This window comes from Eutrigla gurnardus (genome assembly GCF_963514095.1).
Source record: "Eutrigla gurnardus genome assembly, chromosome: 20".
Lineage (NCBI taxonomy): Eukaryota > Metazoa > Chordata > Actinopteri > Perciformes > Triglidae > Eutrigla > Eutrigla gurnardus.
The window spans coordinates 14847193-14874447 of NC_139931.1; the positions used below are offsets into that span (position 1 = coordinate 14847193).

General features: G+C 43.0%; 1 protein-coding gene across 4 annotated transcripts in view; it reads right to left on the reverse strand.

Annotated features, from left to right (window-relative positions):
* LOC311031283 (interferon-induced very large GTPase 1-like) overlaps positions 1 to 24033 on the reverse strand; it is a 60127-nt gene extending 36094 nt beyond the window's left edge. The window contains exons 1-13 of one of the 4 annotated variants that reach the window (XM_084037494.1): positions 23974 to 24033; positions 23104 to 23148; positions 22765 to 22873; positions 21248 to 21373; positions 21144 to 21184; positions 20680 to 20770; positions 20435 to 20469; positions 20162 to 20270; positions 19912 to 20037; positions 19756 to 19796; positions 19325 to 19415; positions 19143 to 19177; positions 13805 to 19049 (exon numbers count right to left, since the gene is read on the reverse strand). In XM_084037494.1, the coding sequence (XP_083893620.1) occupies positions 14193 to 19049; positions 19143 to 19177; positions 19325 to 19415; positions 19756 to 19796; positions 19912 to 20037; positions 20162 to 20270; positions 20435 to 20469; positions 20680 to 20770; positions 21144 to 21184; positions 21248 to 21373; positions 22765 to 22873; positions 23104 to 23130 (5688 nt within the window). In that variant the 5' untranslated portion in view covers positions 23131 to 23148; positions 23974 to 24033 and the 3' untranslated portion in view covers positions 13805 to 14192. Of the gene's footprint in view, positions 1 to 13804; positions 19050 to 19142; positions 19178 to 19324; positions 19416 to 19755; positions 19797 to 19911; positions 20038 to 20161; positions 20271 to 20434; positions 20470 to 20679; positions 20771 to 21143; positions 21185 to 21247; positions 21374 to 22764; positions 22874 to 23103; positions 23149 to 23973 lie in introns of those variants that run through there. The other 3 variants (XM_084037492.1, XM_084037491.1, XM_084037493.1) reach the window with 3 other exon arrangements.
* Between the last annotated feature and the right edge of the window lie 3222 nt (positions 24034 to 27255).

Below are 27255 nucleotides of genomic sequence, written 5' to 3' on the forward strand. Positions count from 1 at the left end.
GCTGACTAGCCCGTCATCAACATAAAAGTTTCTCTCCACAAATGTTGATGCCAGTGGATAGGTATCTTTGTGTTGCCGTGCCAGATGTTTCAAGCCAAAATTGGCACATCCTGGAGATGAGGCGGCTCCGAAGAGATGAACCGCCATCCGGTATTCCTGTGGTTCCTTCTCCAAGTCTCCACCTTTCCACCAGAGGAATTTCAGGTAATTCCGGGATTCAGGAGTGACAGAGAACTGATAAAACATTCTTTCTATATCACAGATAACCGCTACGGCTTCCTTCCTGAAACGGCAAAGAACTCCTACCAGCGGATTGATAAGATCAGGCCCAGTTAGCAGAGTGTCGTTTAGAGAAACACCATGGAATTTGGCCGAACAGTCGAATACGACTCTCAGCTTGCCCGGTTTTCTGGGATGATAGACGCCAGGATGTGGAAGGTACCATTCCGTCTCTCCCTCAGATGTTGTAGGGGTAGGCTCTGCATCACCCTTGTTAATTGTTTCTTCCATGAATGTTTTGTATTGATCATAATATTGTTCATTGGCCTTTAATTTCCTTTTAAGACACTGCAGGCGAACTGTGGCTAGCCTCTTGTTGTTTGGTAGGTTGGGTGGACTGTTGCCCTTGAAAGGGAGGGGCATCTCGTAATGTCCGTCTTTCTTCTGTGTGATGTGGTCACTGAGGAACTGTATGAAATGAAAATCATCCTGGGACACATATTTATCTTCATAAGTTCTCTCGATGAAGTCTGATTCTAGGGTCTTGAGAACGTCTGTCGCTGATGGAATTGGCAGTTCCTTTACTGTGAGCCGATGCACAAAGCTCTGACTTCCTTGTCTGTCCAGGTGGGGGTTTGATGAGCCTACAATACTCCATCCTAGTTCTGATCTCTGTGCAAACGGTTGATTTCTATCACCAATGATAACCTCAAGAGGAGCTAGTGCTGATGGACAGTCATATCCGATTAGGAGCCCTACGTCACAGTCTTGAAGGGGTGGTAGCTTATCTGCCAAGTGTTTGAGATGAGGCCACAGTAATGCTGTTTCCTTCGTTGTGACGTAAGACTTGTCCACTGGGATAAAATCGCGGCTGTAGGCCTGCTGTAGTTGGATGTGGTTCTTAGAGTGTAGTCCTCGAACTTGTAGACCATGGACGTTCTTGCTAGATATGATTGTGTCAATAGCCGTCATTGTACTTAGTTTCAGTTTTACTGGTTGGGCATCAACATTCAGTTTGTCAAGTACATCTTCTAAGACAAACGTTGAGTCACTCTGTGTGTCCAGTATTGCATATGTGAGTACCTCTTTGTGTGGCTCTTGTATTGAAGACACAAGGACTGGTACAATACTTGAGGTAGCGGAAGCACGTTGTGTTGATGTATGGGATACGACACTGTGCGTTTCCACGCTTGCATGTTTTTCTGTGGAAGTGGAGCTATGCGTTGTTGCTTCCACAGGTCTTTGTTTCCTGTCTTCGTGTAAACAGGTTGGGTGACGACGGCTGCATATGTCGCATGTGTGTCTCCTCTTACACTCTTTGGTCATATGACCTTTTCTCAGGCACCCAAAGCAAAGCCGATTTTCATGAATGAATGTCTTTTTGTCTTCACCACTCTTCGCTGAGAAGGTGGGACACTTGGTGATGATATGAGCTTCGCTTTTACAGACAGAGCAAGGTGATTTTGGTTTGCTGCTGTTTGTTTCTTGTTTCTCCTGAGCGAAACCCTTTGTTTGTGCATTTGTGTTGAAAGCTTTGGCTCTCTTTGGTGATCTTTCGTCTGTGGCCTTGAAACTTATCAACAATGGAGAAGCAATAGGGTTGCAAGCTATCCGTGCCTCTTTGCTCAGGAACTTTGTGAAGCATGCAAGATCTGGATAGCTTCCAGATGTGTCAAGTTCCTCTACAACTATTCTACTCCACTTGTGCAAGATCCACTCTGGTAGTTTTTTGAGCAACTTGTGGTTTTCCTCACAATCGTTAAGAATAGCTAGACCTTTGACGTGTGGGATCGCCTCAGTGCAGCCTTGGAGGAAGTCAGCGAACTCTCGTAGTGCTAGTGGGTCGTTTGTGTTGATCTTTGGCCATCTCATGAGCTTATCTCGGAAAGCCCTTTGTATGATGAACGGGTTCCCATATCTGTCCTGTAAGACTTCCCATGCTCCATTGTATGCGTTCTCTGAATCTCGATAAAAGAAGCCTTCTACAGCTTTGCGCGCCTCTCCAGCAAGATAATTTTTGAGATAAAACATCTTCTCACTTGGTGGAAGGGGTTTCCTGTCAATAAGAGCTATGAAGGACATCTTCCAATCTGTAAACTTTAAAGGGTCACCACTGAACGTGGTTGGTTCAGGGACCGGCAAGCGGTTCATGCTTAATGAGCTGGCAATTGCTTGGGCTAGACTGATAGACTCCTGGGTCATCGTCACTTCAGGAGCTGCTTGGTGAGGTTGGAATGATGCAGCACCTGGATTCAATCGAGGTTTAGTTTCCGTTCTGTAGCAAGCAGAGCTAGTTTCGTCATTAATCTCCTCATCATGGTTCTCGAAACTTTCAAAATCGTATGCTCTCACGCGAGCTGCTGCTATAGCAACGTCTTTTTCTACTTGTAACTGTTGCAACTTTGCTCTCTCATGTTCCAACTGTTGTTGCATTTCCACCTCTCGTTGTTTCATTTCTGACAACATTTTTGCCTCTTTAAGTTTCCATTCACCCTCTAACTTGTGAAGATGTGCTTTCTGTGCTTGGATTTCTTTCATGGCTTTTGATTGTTCCAGCTTAGCAGCGAGCTCTGCTTGTGCATCTACTCTACTGCTGTGGGTACTGGTTGAGCTGGAGTGGCTGCTCGATCTCTCTGATGACGTTTCAGTTTTGGTATGGCCAAAGACAGACCCATATTCATCTTTGGTTAATATTTCTCTTACCCTTTCTTTCTCAAGTTGGTCATTATGATCTTGATTAATTGTCTCAAGACGGTTACTTATGAGGTTACAAATTTCCTTTGTTAGCGTAACACAGGCATCCATTTTTTTTACAATACTTGGTGTGGTGTTACTGTTACGTAGAACAGGTTCATACTGCTGGCTTACATCATCATGCTTTGCTTGAATGTCTTGCTGTAATGTATTTAGGTCTTCTGATGAACAGAGGGTTTTTAGTTTTGTCCTTGTTTCCCTTGCTACCATCTTCCAAGAGTCATACGTCTTGTTAAATGTGTTCTCACGTTTTTTGGTGTCTTGGTCGTGCATCTCTTGGCCTTTCTCTGTTAGCTTTCTTTCACGTGAGCTGGACCTAAATGGTGTGTCTTTAGGATTGTCTGTCTTCTCTGTCGGGAGTGACATCTTGCTTGTTTGTGCTGCTGCTTTAGGTCGAGTGTGGCCTTTGATTGTCCTATGCCTGACTTTACACTTTTAAGCTGTAGTTATCCTTTACCACAGAGTAATATTTATATATATATATTTTATATGTCAAGCATTAACAGATTCTGCATAAAACAGTAACAACAAAATAGTGAGAAGACAGAAATAAGCGCTGCAAGCATTAATAGCTTAAAGCAATTTAACCTCAGACCTTGACACGTTATCAATTATTATTCCACAAGCACATGAGCCAGTTTTCTCGAAATTGTCACAGTGTTAGGACCAAAGAATTAGCAAATTATTTTGACCTCACAATACCATTGTTATTATTTCAGTCACTTCAGTTGTACCGTAAGCTTGCATGTAGAATTGTCCCTTTTTCAGTCTTTTTGCTCCTGCAGTTGTACCTTAAGCGTGCTGTCCATTTTCAGTCTTGCCTGGGTGCAGAAGTTGGGTGCAAGCGAAGTACTGGCTGGTATCAGGTTGGTAGTTGGACCTCAGCTGTGATGCTGTCAGCTTCTCACCAGGGAGGGCAGGGCTGGTGCAGCGATGAGTTTTCACTGTAGCGGCCCCTCGGATTTATTGATTAAGACGCAGAGAGTTTCAAACGGGTGTCTTTTATTTCGTTCTTCTGCGTGCACCACGCACCATATGCACCGTGAAAACTACAGAATAAACAGAAGAAATACAAAATGCTTCTTTGTAGTTTCACAAATAATTCACATAAAACATGTTCACATATTAATCATATTCTCTTTTCCTTGAACAAAGTATCTTCTGATAACAACACACTTTACATATTTTCATACCTCATTCCGCTCTCCAAGGGCGCTAATTACTGAGTTTCAGCCATCAGCTAGCATGCTCTCTAGCTCGCCACACACCTCACAGTTTGGAGCTCTTAGAAATAACAGGTACGAACAATACAAAAATAATAAGGTAAATCACAATGTAAACTCTTTTCTTACAGGGTTCAAACAGATGAAAAGGATGAATAACTAATGAGTTTATAAGTGTTACCGTTCCTCCGACGATGCGTGAGCACATTGTGAAAACAGAGTAACAGGAAGTTTAGCGTCACAAAAAAAACATCACAAGAAGAAAACGATGCTCTTCAAAATAAAAGCAGAACAGACCACTAGGTGACACTATAGGGCTACAATGACCTGTTAACACATAAACAATCCTGTATGAGAATATAAACGCGATTTATCAGACATTTACACCCCTGGTTCCTGGCTGTGTTTCTTTCTAGGGCCGGCCGCAGCTCTGCGCACAGCTCCAGTAACACTGGCCTCGGCAACCTTAAACGACTCATGAGCCAGTTGTCGTCATTTGCTAGCATATCCTCCCGTTTTCTAAACACCCTCTCACGTCTGATGTTACCGTTTGCAATGTCTTCTAACAAGGCCATGCTGCCATTGTTAATGCCATTTTTCATCACTTTGTGCATGCTTTTATATTCATCCATATGATTGCAAACACGTGTGTGTTAATTGTCCATTAATGTGTCTCTGATGTGCACATTACTCTGAGGACTAATTGTTTTCACATAATTAACAGTTTCCTAGCATCACCTCAGAGCGTCGCCAAAGGAACAATAGCTGTAGAAACGTGCGTACGCCAGCCATGAAGCTGCCGTGGGACACCGCACATTTCCACGCTCATTTCACTTTTGATACATCTGAACGCTGGTGTGGAAAATTACGTACGCCATGTTTTTGTGCGTACGCAACATTGATACATGAGGCCCCTGGTGTTTAGATTCAGTGTAAATAAAATGTTAGAGGAAAAAAAAAAGTACAGTGGAAAGAAAACATCATAATACAAGTTTTGTTTATTTACACTTTGTGTTTTTGCATCTGTAGATTTCTCCTAAATCCACCAAATGTTAACAATAGATAACTCATTTGCATATATAAACATACCATTTCAGCTAACTTTTGTTTATTTTTTAGGAATTCAATGCTTTAACAAAACAACAATATGTCAACTTATCACAACTTGTAACTCAACAAGTCTCAAAAACAAGTTATTTGCAGTTCATGAATACAGTATAATCTCAGGACACCCACCTATTATCTATTATTTATGTTAGATACATTCAAAACCCTTCAAACTTGATTTCCATAAAAATACAATTACAGAGACATTTATATTCAAGTTTTATCAGAACTACATGTCATGACTCCTTTTAATGAGCTCTGTGCACAAAAGTAAAAATAAAAATTTAAAGCAAACATGGCTGTCATTTCTTATTTTGAATGGATACAATTATATACATGTCAGACAATGTGCATCAGTGCAATCACACATCTTGTTTGTAAAAATACCAACTGTAGCTGCCATCAAAGTCAGTTATACTATTTAAGTTCATTTAAACAATTAATAAATAATTGGTAGTTAAATATGAATAAAATGTGAATAATTTAAGTTTAAATAAGGGAATATATTTTTGTTATTTTACATGGATGTAATTGTGTGTAAAAGGAACTGTTTATTGTAGCGGAACCAATGTCCGCCGGTGTCAGTGCTCTCGCGTCGTTTTGTGTTGACGCACTTTACCTTCACCATGCTTGAGGCGAGCAGCGGTCAATAAGTCCGGTATGAAAGAAGCAGATGAAAGAAGAAGAATAAAGTGTCCTTAACTCCGTTTAGTTAAGAAGGCCAATGAGGTATGTTTATGTATTATCATTGTTTATATTGTGCTTCGTAACTCGCTCTGTGTTACGTGAATTTAATTGTTTGTTTATGTTTATTTTATTTAGTTCTTACGACATTCGTCGACCTGTGAACTTTTCTTGACAATTCCTCGACTGAAGAGAATAAATGCCTGTGAGAGGAACACCTTGTGTCATGATTGACTGAACGGGAGTTACAGTAAGAACTCAGCCTGTCCGACGTGAGGTGGAAAGACGATGTGTGCGCCCGCCGTGGACGGAGCTGCAAGAGAGTTGCAACGCACGCTAGCGCCGAGAACAGCCTGTCCGACGTGAGGTGGAAAGACGATGTGTGCGCCCGCCGTGGACGGAGCTGCAAGAGAGTTGCAACGCACGCTAGCGCAGAGAAAATAAGACTGTGCACATGCCGGTAACTCAAGCAAGCAGCAAGCAGAGTCCAAGAGCACCAAGTGATCAAGCTTACAACAAGTAATGCATTCAAAACAAGTTGGATGTTAAGAGGTAAAGCTTATCAACTGCTTATAAGGGGCTCTATAAGTGCTGAAAGGTTAAGTTTTCTGATGTTATGTACATGATAACAAGCAAGTCATTTCTGATTTCATCATATTCGTTTATTATTTAACCATTGGAAGTGTTTTGACATTTAAAGAGTCATTCTTTGCTGCTGCTAAAGTTAAAAATAAGTGATATAATTAATTGCAAGTGGAAATAAGTTCATTTGTATTGTGAAAGCGATTTTGAAACATTAAGACACTGTAAAAAATTGTTGGTTAAATTTAAAGGTTAAAAAGGGTTAGGTTAGTTGAAATTTGTCAATCTTTATTGCAATTTAACAGCTATACTAACTTGTAATCTTCAAGCTAAGCTAGTCAACGTAACTAGTTTCAGTTACATTTAAAGGGTAACTAAATCAAAAATTACAAGTAAGGTTAACTCAAACAATTCTGAACATGGCTGTGTATCATGGTAATATTGAAGCTATAGAAGTAGAACAGCAGTCTATACATCTTATTGAAGCAAATTTAAACACAATCTCATTACAAGATAGTGAGGTTGGTGTTGAGAAACAAGCTGCTGCACAAGAAGGACCAAGAAGAAGTCAGAGAAACAGAACACTGACTGAAAAGGGTCAAGAACTCCAAGACAACAAATCTAAAAGGCTTTTGAACAGTTTCACAACTACTTACAAGAAATGGAAATCTCTTGTGAGGGAGGCTAAAAGAGCACATGACGGATCCCTGCCCAATGAGATACTGCAAGACCACATGACTAAAGTTGACCATGCTTCAACAGATGTAAAACAAGCCTATGAAGACTTACGTCAACACAAGGCACCTGATGGAGAGACTCGCCGTCGAGTAGACACATGTGATGCTCTCACAAAAAAGATCTTGCAATGGGATCTGAACGAAGAGACAGATAAAGGTGAAGACTCTAAAGGTGATCAAGCATACTGGGTTGAGACTGGCTCAGTGTTTTTATCTGCAGCATCCCAGAGATCTAATGTAGACTCTCAAGGAGTTAAGTCTACAAAGAGTTCAAGCTTAAGTTCAAAACGTTCAAGTCTGTCCTCTGCAAAGGTAAAAGAAGCTGCAGCGGAGTTAGCTGCAACTCAAGCCACTTTGGAAGTTTTACAAGAAATGGAACGTGAGAAACAAGAGCTTGAAACACTTGAAAATGAGAACAGACAGAGACTTGCATTACAGGAAGCTGAAAATGCTGCAAGGCAAAATGCTTTAGAAGAGAAGCGCATGCAGATAGAGCGCTTAAGGACAGTCAAGAAGTTGAATGCTGCAAAGGCAAGACTGCAAGTCTATCAACAAGAAGTAGACTCAGATCAAGAGATATCAGATTTGCTCCACGACTGCAAGCCCAAGCAAGAGAAACCTGTATCTAAACCAAGAAGTCACCCAGTGCATCATATAACACAAACTGGTGCACATGTACAACCTGCTGTGTTAACACAAACTGCCACAAGGGAGCAGCCTGCTATTAACGCCCATCAAGAGCATAGCACTACATCACTTGCCAGTGCAATAGCAGATTCAATCAATGCAAGCCGTCTGCCTGTACCAGAGCCTTCTGTCTTCAGTGGAGACCCGCTAAGGTATAAGGACTGGAAGATGTCTTTTCAAACTCTGATAGGAAGGAAACACATTCCAGTGAATGAGAAGGTCTACTACCTCCGTAAGTATGTCGGCGGACCTGCAAAGAAAGCCATTGAGAGTTATTTTCTGATAGGCACGGATGCAGCTTACCATTCAGCGTGGAACGTCCTGGAAGAAAGATACGGAAGCTCATTCATGATCGCTAAAGCTTTCAGAGATAAGCTCACCTCATGGCCAAAGATAGGACCCAAGGATAGTGTTGAACTCAGAGAGTTCTCAGACTTTCTTCGAGGCTGTGAAACAGCAATGTCTGAGATTAAAGGTCTCCAAGTCCTAAATGACTGTGGTGAAAACCAAAGGATACTTACCAAACTTCCTGATTGGTTGATAGCCAGATGGAACAGAAAGGTAATTGAGATTGAAGAAGAAGCCAAGACATTCCCCAGCTTCAGTCAGTTTGTTAGGTTTGTCGCAAAGGAAGCTAAGATAGCCTGTAGCCCTGTGACCTCTCTTCATGCTCTGAAGTCTAATGATGTTGAAAAGATGAAGACACCAAAGACACGAAGCGTCGGTGTAAAAGTGCTAGCAAGCAGCTCTGAAGAAAACTCAGATGTTAAAGGTTGTGTATTTTGTGAGAAGGCAAACCATAACATTCATACATGTCGAAGGTTCATGGACAAGTCAATTACAGAAAGAGTCAAATTTGTGCAAACAAATAAAATGTGTTTTGGATGTTTGAAAACAGGACACCTTTCAAAGAACTGTGAAAGGAGGAGTGTCTGCGACACATGCAAAAGGAAGCATCCAACATGCTTACACGAAGATCGAGCTAAGGAGGACAGAAAGAAAGAATATCGGGACGACGAAAGAAAGGACAGTGTGAAACACTCAAAAGAGAAAGAAAGGTCAAAAGAAAGAACAGAGTCTAAACCAACTGATGCATCATTGAGGGAGGCAACTTCTCACCGAGTCGTACAAGATATGAAGAGCACCCATACCTCCTCGGTTATGCCAGTATGGTTATCCACAACAAGTAACCCAGACAGTGAAGTTCTCTTATATGCACTTTTGGACAATCAAAGTGATACCACCTTTGTTTTGCAAGAAAAGGCTGACATTCTGGATGTTCCAAGGGAGCCTGTGCAATTGAAACTGTCAACGCTTGCATCAAGTACAGTCATTCCAAGTCAGAAGCTAACTGGTTTGCAAGTTAGAGGCTTTTATTCATCAAAGAAAATCCCTCTCCCAGTAACTTACACAAGAGAGTTTATTCCTGTCAATTTAAGTCATATTCCTACACCTAAGACAGCAAGAGCATGGCCTCACCTAGAGCACCTTGCTGAAGAGATTGCTCCTTTAATTGAATGTGATGTTGGCCTGCTTATAGGTTACAATTGTTCTCAAGCCCTGCTACCAAGAGAGGTTGTGGCTGGCAAAGACAATGAGCCATTTGCCCAAAGAACGGACCTTGGCTGGAGTATCGTCGGCGGTGTGAATCCCTGTGTCGACTACGGTGATGCGTTCGGAAGCAGCCACACAGTTGTTGTGAGACAAGTGACACCTTATCAGCAGTCGCCTGCTAATCTGACAAGTGAAGTCCGGTACATATGCCGAACACAAGTAAAAGAAGTCATCACTCCACCAGATGTGATAAAAGCACTTGAGTCTGACTTCAACGAAAGAGGTGTAGAAGATGCTCACATCTCTCAAGAGGATCTCCGCTTCCTATCAATAATGGAGGAAGGAATCAGGATCAAAGCAGACGGTCACTGTGAAATGCCCTTGCCATTTAAAGAAGGCAGGCCGAATCTTCCAGACAATAGGAAATGTGCAGAGCATCGTCTGAAATGTTTGAGAAGAAGATTTGAAAGGGACAAACAATACCATAAGGACTATGTAGCCTTCATGAGTGAAACAATATCTCGCGGAGACGCTGAGAAGGTTTCAATGGAAGATGTAAATAATAGCCCTGCTTGGTACATCCCGCACCATGGGGTGTACCACCCACAGAAACCAGGGAAGATAAGAGTCGTGTTTGACTGTTCAGCGAAGTTTGAAGGCGTATCATTGAACGACCATCTGCTTACTGGGCCAGAACTGACGAACAATTTGGTTGGTGTCCTCTGCCGGTTTCGCAAGGGTCCTGTAGCAGTGATGTGCGATATTGAACGTATGTTCCATCAGTTTCATGTCAGAACAGAAGACCAGGACTATTTGAGATTCCTATGGTGGGAAGATGGAAACTTTCAAGCCCAACCATCAGACTATCGTATGCGAGTGCACCTGTTTGGGGCCGCCTCATCGCCAGGCTGTGCAAACTACGGCCTCAAGCACATTGCAGCTCAAGGACAGGGTCGTTTCAGTGAAGCAAGCATCCGCTTTGTAGAAAGGAACTTTTATGTGGATGACGGGCTGACGAGTGTGTCATCAGATAACGAAGCGATACAGCTGATTAGAGAGGCCAGACAGCTCTGCAGCGCTGGCAAGCTACGCATCCACAAGTTCGTTTCCAATCGTCAGGAGGTACTTGCATCACTTCCCAGAGAAGAGTGTGCAGAAAAGGCACGACATCAAGACTTAGCCTTGAGTGAGCCACTGATTGAGAGAGCCCTAGGTGTTAAGTGGTGCATCTCTTCAGATCAGTTCCTCTTCAGAGTAGTGGTGAGTGAACGCCCGCTTTCTAGAAGAGGCGTCTTGTCAACGGTAGCATCTGTTTACGACCCACTCGGCTTCGTAGCGCCTTTCATTCTTGTCGGGAAGCAAATACTCCAGCAGATGTGCCGAGAGAAAACCGGATGAGATGAACCACTATCTGACGATCTTCGGTCACAGTGGGAATCTTGGTTGTTGGACCTACAGAATCTAGCTGATGTTAAGACTCAAAGATGTTATCTCCCAGCAAGCTTCGGTGAAGTCCAAAGACACGAACTCCATCATTTCTCGGACGCGAGTGTCACCGGATATGGAGAATGCACTTACCTGAGAGCAGTTAGTGCAACAGGACAAATCCACTGTTCGCTGGTCATGGGTAAGGCCAGAGTGGCCCCCACGAAGGTCACTACAATACCAAGACTCGAGCTTTCAGCAGCTGTTGTTGCTGTTCGCACCAGTGACTTGCTCAGAAAAGAGTTGGAGCTCGAAGGAGCCCAGGAAATCTTCTGGACGGACTCAAGAGTCGTACTTGGATATGTCAACAACGAGGCCAGAAGATTCCACGTATTTGTGGCAAATCGAATTCAGCGAATAAAGGAAAGTACCGATCCAAGTCAATGGAGATATGTGGCCTCTGAAGAAAATCCCGCAGACCACGCATCTCGGGGTCTTAAGTCAAAGGAGCTCATTGCTTCCAACTGGTTCACGGGTCCAAGCTTTCTCTGGTGTGACGAGCTTCCCAGTGGAGATACTAAGGTGGGAGAAATTGCAGTTGAAGACCCAGAAGTGCGTAAAGCTTTTGTGTACAAGACCTTAACAACAGAAGATTCACTGCTCGATCGCTTCCTTAAGTTCTCCAGCTGGACAAGGTTAGTCCAAGCCATCGCCAGGCTTGTGCGGTGGATCAAAGAGCTTAAAGGGTTGGTATCCAGAACCAATGAAGCCACAAGTCTCGAAGAGAGAAAAGAGGCAGAACTTACCATCATTGGTATTGTCCAACAGTCAACCTTCTCAGAGGAAATCCAAAATCTTCAATCTAAGAAGGAGATCACAGCTAAGAATAAGACCAGCAAGCTGCACCGATTGAATCCTTTCTTGGATGAACGGGGCATCCTCAGAGTGGGAGGTCGACTTGAACATGCAGCTTTGCATCCTCACATCAAGCATACAGCAGTCGTGCCGAAGTCTAGCCACATATCGACCTTACTGATCAAGCATTATCATCAGCAAGTGCACCACCAAGGGCGTGGCATAACAATGAATGCACTACGGTCAAACGGCATCTGGATAATTGGATGTAATCATGCTGTGTCGTCCTACATTTACAAATGTGTGAACTGTAGAAAATTCAGACGTTCTACAGAAGAACAGAAAATGTCAGATTTACCTCGTGAACGCATGGAAACAACTCCACCCTTTACTTATTGTGGGATGGACTGTTTTGGTCCATTCTATGTCAAGGAGGGTCAGAGAGAGCTGAAGCGCTACTGTTTGCTGTTCACTTGTATGTGTTCTCGTGCTGTGCACATTGACCTACTTGATGACATGACAACAGACGCCTTTATTAATGCACTTCGGACCTTCATCGCTGTACGTGGAAATGTGCGACAACTTCGATCCGACCAAGGAACCAATTTTATTGGTGCGAAACGTGAGTTCCTGGAAGCTGTGAAGGAGATGAAGCAAGAGTGCTTCAAGCAACTGGGCTGCGAGTTTGTCATGAATCCTCCATCCGCCAGCCATATGGGGGGAGCCTGGGAAAGGCAAATCAGGACAATACGAAGTGTGTTGACATCCATTTTGGATCAGTCCTCCCAAAGACTTGACAGTTCGTCTTTGAGAACTTATCTATATGAAGTCATGGCGATTATAAATAGCCGACCTTTAACAGCACATTTACTCAATGATCCAACTGGGCCGCAGCCTCTCACGCCCAATCACATCCTGACGATGAAGTCTTCCATAATCCTGCCACCACCTGGAGAGTTTGTGAAAGAAGACCTTTATCTTCGCAAAAGATGGCGGAGAGTGCAACATTTGGCCAATGAGTTCTGGTCGAGATGGAAAAAAGAGTACCTGTTAAACCTGCAACAGAGACAAAAATGGAACAAGATACGTCGGAATGCAAGAGTCAACGATGTAGTGATAATACAAGATGACCTTGCACCACGAAATGAGTGGAAACTGGCCAAGGTCACTGAAGTGTACCCTGGTGAAGATGGATGTGTGAGGAAGCTGCAGTTGCTTATAAGTGACTCAACTTTGGATGACCAAGGAAAGCGACTCAACAAGCCAGTTTACCTCGTTAGACCAATTCACAAGACAGTCACCCTGCTGGAAGCTGAGTAATGCAGCCTTGTTGTCTCACTGCCTTTCCTCACACCAAATATCATAAACATTATCTGAATTATTATTTGAATCTTTATCTTAAGTTCATTAGAGAAATCACCAGTGATTTGGTGGGAGTGTAGCTGCCATCAAAGTCAGTTATACTATTTAAGTTCATTTAAACAATTAATAAATAATTGGTAGTTAAATATGAATAAAATGTGAATAATTTAAGTTTAAATAAGGGAATATATTTTTGTTATTTTACATGGATGTAATTGTGTGTAAAAGGAACTGTTTATTGTAGCGGAACCAATGTCCGCCGGTGTCAGTGCTCTCGCGTCGTTTTGTGTTGACGCACTTTACCTTCACCATGCTTGAGGCGAGCAGCGGTCAATAAGTCCGGTATGAAAGAAGCAGATGAAAGAAGAAGAATAAAGTGTCCTTAACTCCGTTTAGTTAAGAAGGCCAGTGAGGTATGTTTATGTATTATCATTGTTTATATTGTGCTTCGTAACTCGCTCTGTGTTACGTGAATTTAATTGTTTGTTTATGTTTATTTTATTTAGTTCTTACGACATTCGTCGACCTGTGAACTTTTCTTGACAATTCCTCGACTGAAGAGAATAAATGCCTGAGAGAGGAACACCTTGTGTCATGATTGACTGAACGGGAGTTACACCAACCAAACACATCTTTAGAGGAACAAAGGATATACTTCTCATAACTCATTTTACACAATTATGTTTCATTTAAAGTATACAACTTTCACACAATAAATGTATGAAACAAAAGTCAAATCATATCTTAAAATCCTGTTTTTAGAGGACGTGGAAATGTGTCCATAATATTTGACAATCATGACAATTTCATGAATCGTCATTGTCATGTAGAATAAAATAAAAGCTGATGAAGTATAATGAATTCAGATGTCTGATGAGTCATTTTGGAGAAGCTTCATCCTCAGTATTGCTGCCGTAATTTAAATCATAAACTCTAATTTCTTTTTTATATGTAAAGACGCTTTGGCCTTCTGTGACTTTGAGTTGAGCTCGCTTGTTTCTGTTCACAGGTTGTACATGTCATCCAGACTTTCAATAGCTTCTGACTGACTGTAGGTTCTCCACTCGCTGGGAATTTCACCACTACCCTGGAATTTTAATGTATAGTGGTTTTCCAGTTGCTTTTCAAATCGACATACAAACCATTTCCAGTATGTCAGTTTGGATGCATCAGGAGTAATCTCCCATGTGGCATATTTATCTCCACCTCTTTGATACTCCTTGAAAGGAACGCTCTCATCTGAATCATGAGTGGGAAAGAATTTTCTATCACTTGCAACCAAAGTTGTGCAGAAATCGATGACCAGTTCCACTGTGCCTCTCACGTGCCATCCTTCGACTCCAGAGGGGCGATGGAAAGGGACGTTGTGTCTGTCAGGACTGTGATCTTCCAGTGTGTTGGTACAAACAGCAGCACAGAATGGACACCTTACCCAGCAGCAGTTACACAGCTGATCGATGAGGATTTGATCAGGCTTCATCCTGAATTCCTTGATCTTATCCAGTGAGAGGCTACTCATCTCCTTAGTGACAGATACAAGCCCTTTCTCTATCTCTTCTTTAAGAAAGTCAAAACTGTTTGGGTCGCTGAAGTTTTGACAGTAGGTGATTTTGAATGTTAGCTTGTCTTTTAGCAAACTGGAAAATTCCTCCACCCACATGTCTGGGCCGCCTTTTTTCTTTTTGACTTTCTCTGTTGCAGTGTATAAACCTAAACTCACAAGGCTTTTGATGTCGTCAACATTTTTCTTGAGTATATTCAGAGCTTTCTCTTTGTTGTCCTTGAAGATGTATTTCTGCACTTCTTCTCTTATAAAAGTCTCTACATACCTCTTTGGCTTTCGGATGTAGGTGATAAAACGATCAAAGTCCTGTCTCTCCGCGAGTGACTTCAACACATGTTTCTCCAAGTTGAGTCTGTTCCCACTGAATGCTGGGAAATGGCACCTCATCTCATGAGCGAGATCAATGGCAGCCTTGTTAAAGACGGCCTCAACGGTGGAACTCTTGAGTTGGTCACAGATCATTTCTCCAAGCACAACAGCGGATGAGTTTCCTTTGCAGAAGCTTCTAAAAATGTTGTAGTATTGCATTTTCTTGCTTTCTACATACGTGTGTGCGTCATTGTTACATTTGAACTTCTTGTGGGACTCTGAAAGCCATTTCTCTGCTCTGTCAAACACATAGAGCAGGAGATCCACTTTGAACTCCTTCTTCAGAGCGTATTTCCTCTTTGATTCAAATTCTGTGACCCGTTCTTTCACACTGTAAGCAACTTCTTGCAAGTAAGCTGGGCTGTAGCCTCTTGTAGCAACAGGATTTTTCTTGATGCTGTTGATGGTCTGTAGTTCAACAGAGGCAATGAGGGATCTGATCAGTTCCCTTTCCCCATATGATAAAGAACTACTTGATGAATGTTGTTCAAGTTGTTGTGTTGGCCCAAATCGAAAAGATTTTTTAAAGGTCGCCCATGCAGTTGTTAATGAATAACGTTTTTGCCCTTGTGTGTGTGTGTTTTCTGTCTTATGATCTTGAGACTGTTGGCTTGACTCTAAGAGATCTTGATGCTTGGTGAGAGAGACATAGTGAAAGTAATCACCGATCTCTGCTATTTTTCTGTATCTGCCGCTTTCTTTGGATTCAGTTATCAGAGGCCATTCGTAACCAAGGTGTAGAAGGACATTTACCCGGTCGTTGTCAAAGTTGATGTCCTCAATAGGTTTGGTATCTGTAGTTAGTTCGCTAACCCAGTGACTCCAAACAGCGTTAAACTGCTTTTTAAGTTCCTTTTCATCGTTTGCCTTGTCCTTTAACTGATGAGCGAGCTCTTTGCTCTTTTGGAGCAGCTTTTTCTCAAACTCTGTGTTCTTATCTTCAAGTTTCTTACAAGCTTTCTTCTGCTGGATGACTTCCTCCAGTTTTCTTTTAACTCCGTTCACTTGTTCATCATAAAACTCCTTGATTTTGTTTTCAAATCGGCCTCGCCACTGAACCAACATTTCTTTGTCTCTGTCATCATCAAAATATGATGTCACTGCTTTGTTGATATCTCCATAGGTTTTATTCATTTTCTCATGAAGACAACTGAGCTCGATCTTGTCCAGTTTTCCATTTTCAATTTTGGTATGAAGCTCGTTCTCAATGGTCAACAGCTCACTCCTCAGGGCCCAGGTCCAGTTCCCATGCTGGACCTCAAGTTTTCTGTACACTGCAATTTCAAGTGTGTTTTTGAAACTGAAGACAAAGTGTTCATTCATCAGGGCATTCCACAGGTCCTTAATTTTGCCTTTGAACTGTGAGAGACTAATGCCAGCAGACTGTGAAGCTTTAGAGAGGATAGTGGTCTTCAGCTCTTGGACACTCTCACTATAACCTGGATTTGGAGGAGCCATAGGCGGACTGCCCTCCCATAGTTGGGCAAAGTATTTCACATCTTTCTGTACATCAAATGCAATGACGTCACTGAAGCACTCAGCATCACAAACTTCCTCTTTGGCTGCTAGTTGGGCCATCTTGTCCAGTTTTTCTTGCAGCCGTCTCTTTCCATCCATGTTTTTCTCTGTAGCATCAATGTCTGTAACATTCTGGTGAACAAACATGCAACTTGGGGCCAGTTTGATTTTCTTCATCCTCATGAAAGCCTGAACAACAATCTGCAGAACATCTTGCATATCAGCTGGATTCTCTCCAAAGATGTTGATCAGTGTCATGTTTCCCAGACCAACAACAAACGTTGCCAGCTCATTGTCGTGGTGAAGAGTGGTCTTATCTGCCAATTCAAGGGCACGCAGTCCTTCAGTGTCCACCACTAGAATGTAGTCGAACTGAAAGTCTGCCCTGATCTCCTCTGAGACTTTGACCAGCTGCATGAAGGCACCCTTGGTGCACCTGCCAGCACTCACTGCAAACTGTAACCCAAACATGGCATTCAGCATGGTTGATTTCCCACTGCTTTGTACGCCCAACACTGACAAAACAAAAAGTCTCTTGTCACCCAGTTTCTTGATGACTTCATCTAAAAGACTAGAGATCCATGTTAAAGGCACATGACCTGCATCGCCATCCATCAGCTCCATTGGTCGTCCTGATATCATCAGCTCTGCAGCCAGCTCAGGGTATTTAGACCAGTCTGTCCGTCCACTCTGTGTTTGTTTCTTCAGAGATGCGTGGGCTTCATAGATCTGTCCCATTTCTCTGAAGACGTGCTCCAAGCCAAACGTTGCTGACTGTAGTTTTGTTGAAATTTGATCAAGCTCAGATTCCTTTCTTTTTAGCAGATCAGATTTGTCATGCTTCTTCTTCAAAGCCAAGACCTCAGCCCACTTTTCATCGTAGCTTTGGAGGATTAACGACAGATCGTCTGTGGAGAGGGCATCTATTGAGATTTGAGTCCATTTCAGAAAATACTCTTTGTCTGTCGATGGAAAAGATGAGAGGCTTTCAATGAACAACTGCATCAGTTCACTACAGGAAGCAGCGCGTTGTTTTTGTCGTATTTGTGTCAATTTCTGTTGCTTTTGACATTTCTCCTTCTCAATTTTTTCTTTGAGGTGATACAGTTCTTTGTTTGTTTGGGCCCATTCATGCCACAGTTGGCCTTGACAAGGGAGAAAAGTATCCTTGATCTTTGAAACATCCATCCCATGGAGCAAGCTCACAATTTTCATTGCATCAGATTTTCCTTTTTGGCATACTTCGTCGTCTTCATCCACTTTGATTCCAGAGACCTCAGTCATGGTTTCAAGCTGAAAGGACGCATGTGGTCCAGACAAAATGTTTCCAATGATTTTTTTCAGATCTTCAGTAACCTTTGACTGGCTTCTGTCCAGACCCAGTTTGTATTTTCCCACTTTCATCTCAACAGCACCATGATCATTATCAGCAATGAGAATAATTAGAGGCTTGGGCGACTTGTAGAGGGCTGAGATAACTGCAGAACTATTGTCACCTTTTTCCAGAGATGGTACAAATACAACATTGACTGAAGATTTGTCAGTCAGTATGTCACGCTGTTTTACAATCGACAGAGCATCACCATGAAGATTACAGAAGGCAATGCAATCTTTGAAGGCATCATTGGGTCTTCCAGCAGGGCAGTACCAGGCAATCTCTGCCACACCATCCATCAGATGGCGAGACTTGGTGTTACCTTGGCAATCTCTGTGGAAGAAGGTGCTGTGGCGGTCGTTGATCAAAGTGTTCATCAGCTGAGATTTAGACAGAGGAAGTGAACCCAGACGAAGAAATGACACCATGGGTGTCTCAGCTTTGCAGATGGGCATGCTCTTCATGGTGACAATGTTTGAATTATCTTTGATTTGAGTTATTTTCCATGTTTTTCTTATTTGTCTAAATGTCCACATAGGACAGTTAATATCCATTGTGACTGGGTCAGGAACAAGCAAGGGCAAGGCGTACTGACATTGTGATAGCTTTGTAATCATGTTCTGCTTTAAGAAGTTGTCTGAGCAGTGAAATACTGCCATTTGAAGGTCCATTGGATGCACTTGAGATTGTTCAGATTCATCAAAGTCTACACCCGTACTAAAAAGAGCATCGTCGTCGTCGTCTGTCTCAACTACGTCAGACTCTGGCACAGGGTTTGAATGGCTCACTTTCGGACTTTCTTGTCTTACAGGAATATATCTGGCTCTGTAGTCTAACATCATCAGCCTCTGAAGAAACGTATGAGCCTCATATGTGTCATGGTCCTGTTTCACAGGGGAACCTACTTTAAGAAAGTCTGCTGGTGTCAACTTCTGTTGATGTTTGTCTTGAAGGTGAAGTCTGCAAAGTAGTGTTTCACTTTCTCTTTGATATTGTTCCTTCCTGTTGATCTCTTCAGGAATCTCGACAGATTGCTGTGAAGACATAAATATGTTCTGTATGTAGAAAAGTATAAATCACCATGGGATACAAAGTAAATAGTCAGAACAAGTGTGTGAATTACTTACCTCTTCCTTAGCAGTCATACCCGTAGCTAAGGAACCTACAGTAGAATAAATGACTGCATTATAAGAGGCAGGAAAATGCACTTTGAAACCAATATATTTTAGTTTTTATTAATATGTTCACTGTGAGCTAGTTTTTATGTTCTTCCCTCTTTCTTGTTACAGTAGTATTCATTAAAAAGTACCTGTCTCCGTGGTTGCAGGTTCTCCTCCTGCTGTTGTGTTGCCATCATTTTTTGAGTGTTCCACATCAGCAGGTTTCTTCACTGGATCGAACTAAGAGAACAAATAATTCCATTTAACATCATATAAAACAGATTAGAACCATTCAGATGAACAACATGAAGATCAACAACACACAACAGGAGATCAATGCAGAGAAGCATTAAATGCAAGCAGGTTCACATTTTAGTGAAAAAAGAAAAAGAAACTCTTCTGTAAGTGTTTTCAACTCAGCCACATGTCCAACCAGGCTCTTTGTGGAGTAAAACAGTCTCTAAACCACAAATGCTAACAACTCCAATCTTAAACTAAGCCAAAAACGGATAAAAACTTAAAAACATGAAAAGGAAACATTTCAGCTTGACATTGACTTCTGAAGACCAAAACATCTCACCTTTACATCCGTTTTAGCTGTACTCTCCTCCGATTCGTCTACTGTAGGGTAACAACAAGCAGATTGCAGAATTAAACATGAAATAAACTGTTTAGGGTCACTGAGACAGAGTAGGTAAGAAAAACCACGGAAACTTTGACCATAAAGGTTTTTCACATTTTGTATCTGTTGAAACCGTGTGAGACGTTGGACTTGTGTCCTTCACAGCATCACTCTCCTCCATGGGCCGCTCACTCATGTTACTGCTTTCATTGTTGACTCCTTTGTCTTCATCAGCCTCTCCTGTTGAAGGGTCAAAGCCAACAAATATCAGAGTTAGTTACTTCTCAATGTTATTGACACATTTGAATATAAAATATAATTTTACTGTAAAAGTCTATGTTGCGATAAAAAATATTATTGTTACCTTTCTCGTTGGCTGCAGATGATAATAAAAATGTGATTTCAGACTCTCCTCCTACTCTTGTGCCGTCATCATCCTTGTCTGAGTGTGTCTCACCGTTCACTGGATCACACTGATAAAACAGGTGATTTTTACGACATTGAGTTCACCAGGTTCTTCCATTGTGATTAAGAACATGGAGATCAACATACACATTGGTACACCAATTCAAAATACAACAGATCCAAAAATAACAGGGAAAACAATATGTACAAACTAAATGCAAGCAGCCTTTACCTCTGTTTTAGCTGTGCTCTCCTCCAGCTCGTCTACTGTGAGTATAGGGTAAAAACAAGCACATAGTCAAGCATAAAATCAACCCGTAGCTAAGGAACCTACAGTAGAATAAATGACTGCATTATAAGAGGTAGGAAAATGCAGTTTGAAATCAATATATTTTTGTTTTTATTAATAAGTTCACTGTAAGCTAGTTTTTATGTTCTTCACTCTTTCTTGTTACAGTAGTATTCATTCAAACGTACCTCTCTCCGTGGTTGCAGGTTCTCCTCCTGCTGTTGTGTTGCCATCATTTTTTGAGTGTTCCACATCAGCAGGTTTCTTCACTGGATCGAACTAAGAGAACAAATAATTCCATTTAACATCATATAAAAAAGATTAGAACCATTGAGATGAAGAACATGAAGATCAACAACACACAAAAGGAGATCAATGCAGAGAAGAACAAACCGAATTAAAACCAAGGCTCAAAATATGCATTCAATGCAAGCAGGTTCACATTTTAGTGAAAAAAGAAAAAGAAACTCTTCTGTAAGTGTTTTCAACTCAGCCACATGTCCAACCAGGCTCTTTGTGGAGTAAAACAGTCTCTAAACCACAAATCAAACAACTCCAATCTTAAACTAAGCCAAAAACGGACAAAAACTTAAAAATATGAAAAGGAAACATTGCAGCTTGACATTGACTTCTGAAGACCAAAAGATCTCACCTTTACTTCCGTTTTAGCTGTACTCTCCTCCGACTCGTCCACTGCAGGGTAACAACAAGCAGATTGCAGAAACCACGGAAACTTTGAGCATAAAGGTTTCTCACATTTTGTATCTGTTGAAACCGTGTGAGACCTTGGACTTGTGTCCTTCACAGCATCACTCTCCTCCATGGGCCGCTCACTCATGTTACTGCTTTCATTGTTGACTCCTTTAACTTCATCAGCCTCTCCTGTTGAAGGGTCAAAGCCAACAAATATCAGAGTTAGTTACTTCTCAATGTTATTGACACAATTGATTGTAAAATATAATTTTACTGTAATGGTGGAGCGGCTAAGTGCTTATTTTTGTCAGAATCTTTCAGTTGATGATACAAGCATGAAAATTGGCATGAACAGTCTCCATGGGTCGCTTGACAAGAAAATTGTCCGAGACATTTGAAATTTCAAGATGGCGGACATTTTTCAAGATGGCCGACACCTTAGTGGTGCAGTCAAGTGATATAATGGTTTATTTGGTGATACAAGCGTGAAAATTGGCATGAACAGTCTCCATGGGTCACTTGACAAGAAAATTGTCCGAGACATTTGAAATTTCAAGATGGCCGCCATTTTTCAAGATGGCTGACACCTTAGTGGAGCAGTTAAGTGATATAATGGTTTATACAATCACGAAAATTGGCATGAGGAGTTTCTGTGGGTCACTTGACATTAAGCCACCCACAGCTACTTGAAATTTTGAGATTGCGGCTATTTTTCAAGATGGCCACCACCTTAATGGAGCAGTTAAGCGATATGATTGTTTAGTTAGTGACACAAGCATGCAAATTGGTATGAGCAGTCTCTAAGGGTTGCTTGACAAGAAAACACTCCCAGCCACTTGAAATTTCTATTTTCAAGATGGCCACCCCCTGGACAGGTCAACTGTGGACAAGGCCAGGCTTGATCTCTTTGCCAGAAAGCAAAGACAATATGACTTGATCCAACTCAAGCAGCACTCAAAGAGCATGCCAAACGTGCTTCTTATGAAGCTGGATGCGTGTGGGGACAGGCATTGAAGCGACATTCACAAATGGCAAGCCCATCCAACTAGGGATGGGTGGTACAGGACGAGGAATGGAAAGTCTTCCGGACTCCACTTCCACCTATATTGCGGAGAGTTGTTGGGAGTTGACCAAATGATCACCACATCGACTTGAAATTTCAAGATGGCGGCCATTTTTTAGGATGACTGCCATCTGCCATGTGGATCTTTAAATGATACATTTTCTCATAGAAATGTATTGGGTTCCTCAAAAGGCTCTATCTTGAAAAATGGCCGCCATCTTGAAATTTCAAGTAGCTGTGGGTGGCTTATTGTCAAGTGACCCACAGAAACTGCTCATGACAATTTTCATGCTTGTATCACCAAATAAACCATTATATCACTTAACTGTTCCACTAAGGTGTCGGCCATCTTGGAAAATGGCCGCCATCTTGACATTTCAAATGTCTCTGACAATTTTCTTGTCAAGTGACCCATGGAGACTGTTCATGCCAATTTTCACACTTGTATCACAAATTGAAAGATAGTAGCACTGCTCCACTAAAATGTCTATGTTGCGATAAAAAATATTATTGTTACCTTTCTCGTTGGATGCAGATGATAATAAAAATTGGATTTCAGACTCTCCTCCTACTCTTGTGCCGTCATCATCCTTGTGTGAGTGTCTATCACCCTTCACTGGATCACACTGATAAAACAGGTGATTTTTACAACATTGAGTTAACCATTCTTACCATTGTGATTAAGAACATGGAGATCAACATACACATTGGTACACCAATTCAGAGTACAACAGATCCAAAAATAACAGGGAAAAACAATATGTAGAATAAAGAAAATATGATTGATGATTTCATTTACCCTCTAGTTCACCTATATAGAGCATTTGAAATTTAATTGTGGAAAAACTCTCTTTACCTCCATTTGATCCGTATCTTCCTCCATATCTTCAACTGCAGGTTACTGTAAAAAATTGCCCAAGGTCAAGATTTTTAAAAGCAAAGATTAGCTAATTTTCCTATGGTTGTTACATCTAATACATCTAATTCTCATTTTCTTTGGCACCAAAGCCAAATTAATATTGCAGCTATTTAATCATGTTCTAAAACTTGATTTACCAGTATTCATATTATTTATTTATCCGACCAACTTCAACCAATGATATTATGACATCCAAATCAAATCCCTCCCAAAGTTACGTCCCGCCTGTTGATCCTGCTTCACATGGAAAGACGTCACCTTATGGAAGCTATGATCTTGAACTGCCGTTTCAGCTCGACTATAACTTGCTTTCATACAGAAGTCAAATGTTGAATACATGTATCTTCAAATCATCCAGTGATGTTTAGCCTGATCAAAATAGATTAAGGCAGTGGTCCCCCCCCCCCCCCCGCATGCACTTGAATTTTGAAACATACTGCACACCTTCATAGTTTTCCAACATTTTGAGGATTAAGGTAAATGTAGAATTTATTTATTTATTTCGGGCATGTCAGTTAAATCAGCATCATCACACATCTTTGTTCAAATAGTACAATACACATGGCCGAAAGGGAAAGCGGGAGAAGCCTTATCTAGTCCCGCCCCCATTACCCACAGGATAAAATTGTCTTCATAATATTATATCTTATCTTTTGCATTTTTCATTTGACATAACATTTTCTTTTACTTGTGACATTTGAAATAACATGTTACAGCAGTAGGTGGTACAGAGAGCTGAAGTCCAGTGCATACAGATTACGTGTGTGTCTGCACACGTGTCCATATTAGAATTGAATATAAACTCACCCTTTGTTGTGTGTCTTCTTAGCACTGCCTGGGTCGTGTACAGATGGCTGGTCCCGTCCTTGTCCCACTAGGCTATATATAGAGATATCTTTCAATTCTGCCCCTCACATACTCCTCCCACTGCTCTCAGCAGCTCTGATCTGGTGTGATGGGTCTAAGGGGCTGAGCAACTCTCCATGCACCTAACTAGTAACTCAGTAACAACCCTAAAGTGAAAGTAAGGCTCATGATTTAGCCGAAAGCATGTGACTTCCAGAAAGACGTTTATGGTGGGCTGTTTGTAATGAACAACACAGTCAAGCACACACCCATGTCAATGCTGTATATGTAAATTATATAAATCATTGTTTTGTTTTGATTATGCTCTGTGAAGCACTTTGTAACTTTTGCTTTTTAAAGCACTATACAAATAAAGTTATTATATATATATATATTGTGGCAAGCCAGGAGAAGCCACAGGCCCAACCCGACCGGGAAACCCCAGGCTCCGGTTAGGGGAGGTAGCAGGGGGTGTGTTCTACCCAGTGGAGGTGGTGCAGCCACTGGGAATCTGGCACTGGACACACCTGCAGCCCATCAGGTAATCAGGGGAGAAGATTTACTCCCTGCTCTCCCACTCAATCGGGCTGCTCTTCGACCAGGAGGAACGACAGGCAACAGACGTCAGAAAGCCAGGAGCGAGAGACGTGGGACTGTTTGAGTAGCCCTTGGACCCCGTGGCAAGTAACCCATGCCTCACCTCTACCCCTCTCTCTGCCCTATCCAGAAGCCTGTTTCGTTGGAGACCCAGGACTGAAACCTGAGGACAAACGCCCCAGCCGGGAAGAAACCTTAGTTCACCTTTAACCCTGTGCCCCTCTCCCTCCCTTTAACTTGTCTATTAAAGACTTTTTGATTTTGCCTCATCTGTCTTGGAGCCTATTTTATGTTAATCTTGTTGCATTCTCCCCTGGGTCGCCACATTTGGTGGAGAATGCGGGCATCGTGATCCAACGCTACAGATTCACTATAAAATAGACTTCAGATGGAGGAGGCCCTGGCCCAGCTCATCCAAACCCAAGCCCAACAGGCCCATAGCCTTAAAGCCTTGCAGGATGCATTCACTGTGTTGGGAAAACACTTGGTGAAACCAGAGAGGCCAGTGGGACCCAGTAAAGTGTTAACGAAACAAAGTGCAGAAGATGATATTGAAGCTTACCTTGCGGTATTTGAGAGGACAGCAGAGAGAGAGAGGTGGCCCAGGACAGAGTGGGCTGGCATACTGGCCCCTTTCCTAACGGGGGAAGCTCAACGGGCCTGTCAGGACCTTCCTCCCCGGGACGTCAACAACTATGACCTGCTGAAAACGACCATTTTGGCCCATTATGGCCACAACATCCCAACAAGGGCTCAGCGGTTCCATGCCTGGGCCTACGACCAGACGGCCCCTGTACGCCCTCAGGTAGCCACGTTGATACGTCTAACCCGCACGTGGTTGACCACAGGGGACGGACCCTCGGCCCTTGATAGAGTTGTTATGGACCGCTGCATTCGAGCACTACCTGCAGACGCCAAACGGTACGCCTCCCAAAGTAATCCTGAGACTGTTGATGCCCTGGTAGAGCTGTTGGAAAACCACCAGGTAACCGCTGAACTGCTGCGAGGCAACCGGGGGGAGAATCCACGTCCCGGCCGCTCTGATCCCCGGGGAGAGAAGCTGAGGGTGAGAAGGGGGGGCCAGGAGGTCCGACCTCAACCAGGGGCCAGCCAGCCGGGCCAGCCCCGGGCAACCCCCCAGACCCGACCGGCAATTATCCGGGAGCGTCGCAGATGCTTCACATGTGGTCAGGAAGGCCATCTATCGTGGAACTGCCCCGGTGATGAGGAATCGATGCCGACGGCAGAATCGGCTGGGGCCCCCCAGGAAGCGGGAGGCTATCTCACCACCTGCTGGGCTCATGAGGACATGACGACCCCAAAACTCCCCGTTCGAATCAATGGGCAGGATACAGAGGCCCTCCTGGACTCTGGAAGTGCTGTGACCCTGTTAAGGCCCGAACTGACGACAGGACCCCAGGGGCCCTCTATCCCGGTCTCCTGTGTCCATGGGGACTCTCGGGACTGCCCCACCGCTCACATCAAGGTCCAGACCACACGGGGCACCTTTGAGTTGATCGCAGGGTTGGTGAAAAACCTGCCAGTCCCTGTACTCATCGGGAGAGACTGCCCCATATTTTGGCGTTTGTGGGGGCCGAACAACCTGAGGAAGAAACCCCGGGGCAGCGGGAAAGCGAGGCCCCGGCCTGTCTGTGCAGCTGGGGTCCCCGGCTCCTCTGGGGAGGAGACCAGTGAAGACGCTCAGGGACCAGCTGAACCTGTAGGGGCCAGGAACACTGAACCCGAAGAAGCCTCATCAGACGACAGGTTTTCAGAGGCTTTTTCTGAATTCCCCATTGTAGAGGAGGAAAGGGGGCCCCACCCAGGGCAGTTTGGAACCGCCCAGTTAGAGGACCCCAACTTGGAACAAGCCCGAAGGAACCTGATTGAAGTTGAGGGCAACCGAGTTGAAGGGGTGAGTGCAATCATCTTTCCACATTTTGTGGTAAAAAACGGGCTCTTGTACAGGGTGGTTAAAAAGGGAGAACTCATTGTTGAACAGTTGTTGGTCCCAAAATGCTATGTACCTAAAGTGTTGTACCTAGCTCATTCACACCTATTAGGGGCACATCTAGGAGTAGAAAAAACGTACGAGAGAATCCTGGGCCGCTTCTACTGGCCTGGGGTGAAGAGGGCTGTCCAGGATTATTGCAGAAGCTGTGCAGAATGCCAGAAGACAGCCCCAAAGGTAAACTATCAGAACCCTTTGATCCCTCTACCCATTATTGACACGCCCTTCCAGAGAGTGGCCATGGATATTGTGGGTCCCCTCCCTAAATCCAGCAGGGGACATCGGTATATCCTGGTCCTCCTGGACTATGCCACTCGCTATCCTGAGGCTATTCCCCTACGGGCAGCTACGGCTAAGACTGTGGCCCGTGAGCTGTTCCTACTGTTTAGTCGAGTGGGCATTGTCAAAGAGGTCCTCACCGACCAGGGAAGCTGCTTCATGTCAAGAGTAATGAAGGAGATGTGCAAGCTGTTGAAGGTGAGCCAGTTAAGGACGTCTGTTTACCATCCGCAGACGGATGGTCTTGTTGAACGGTTCAATAAAACTCTCAAACAAATGCTGAGAAAGATCATTGATGTGGATGGGAAAAACTGGGACCAACTAATCCCCTTTGTCTTGTTTGCCATCCGAGAAGT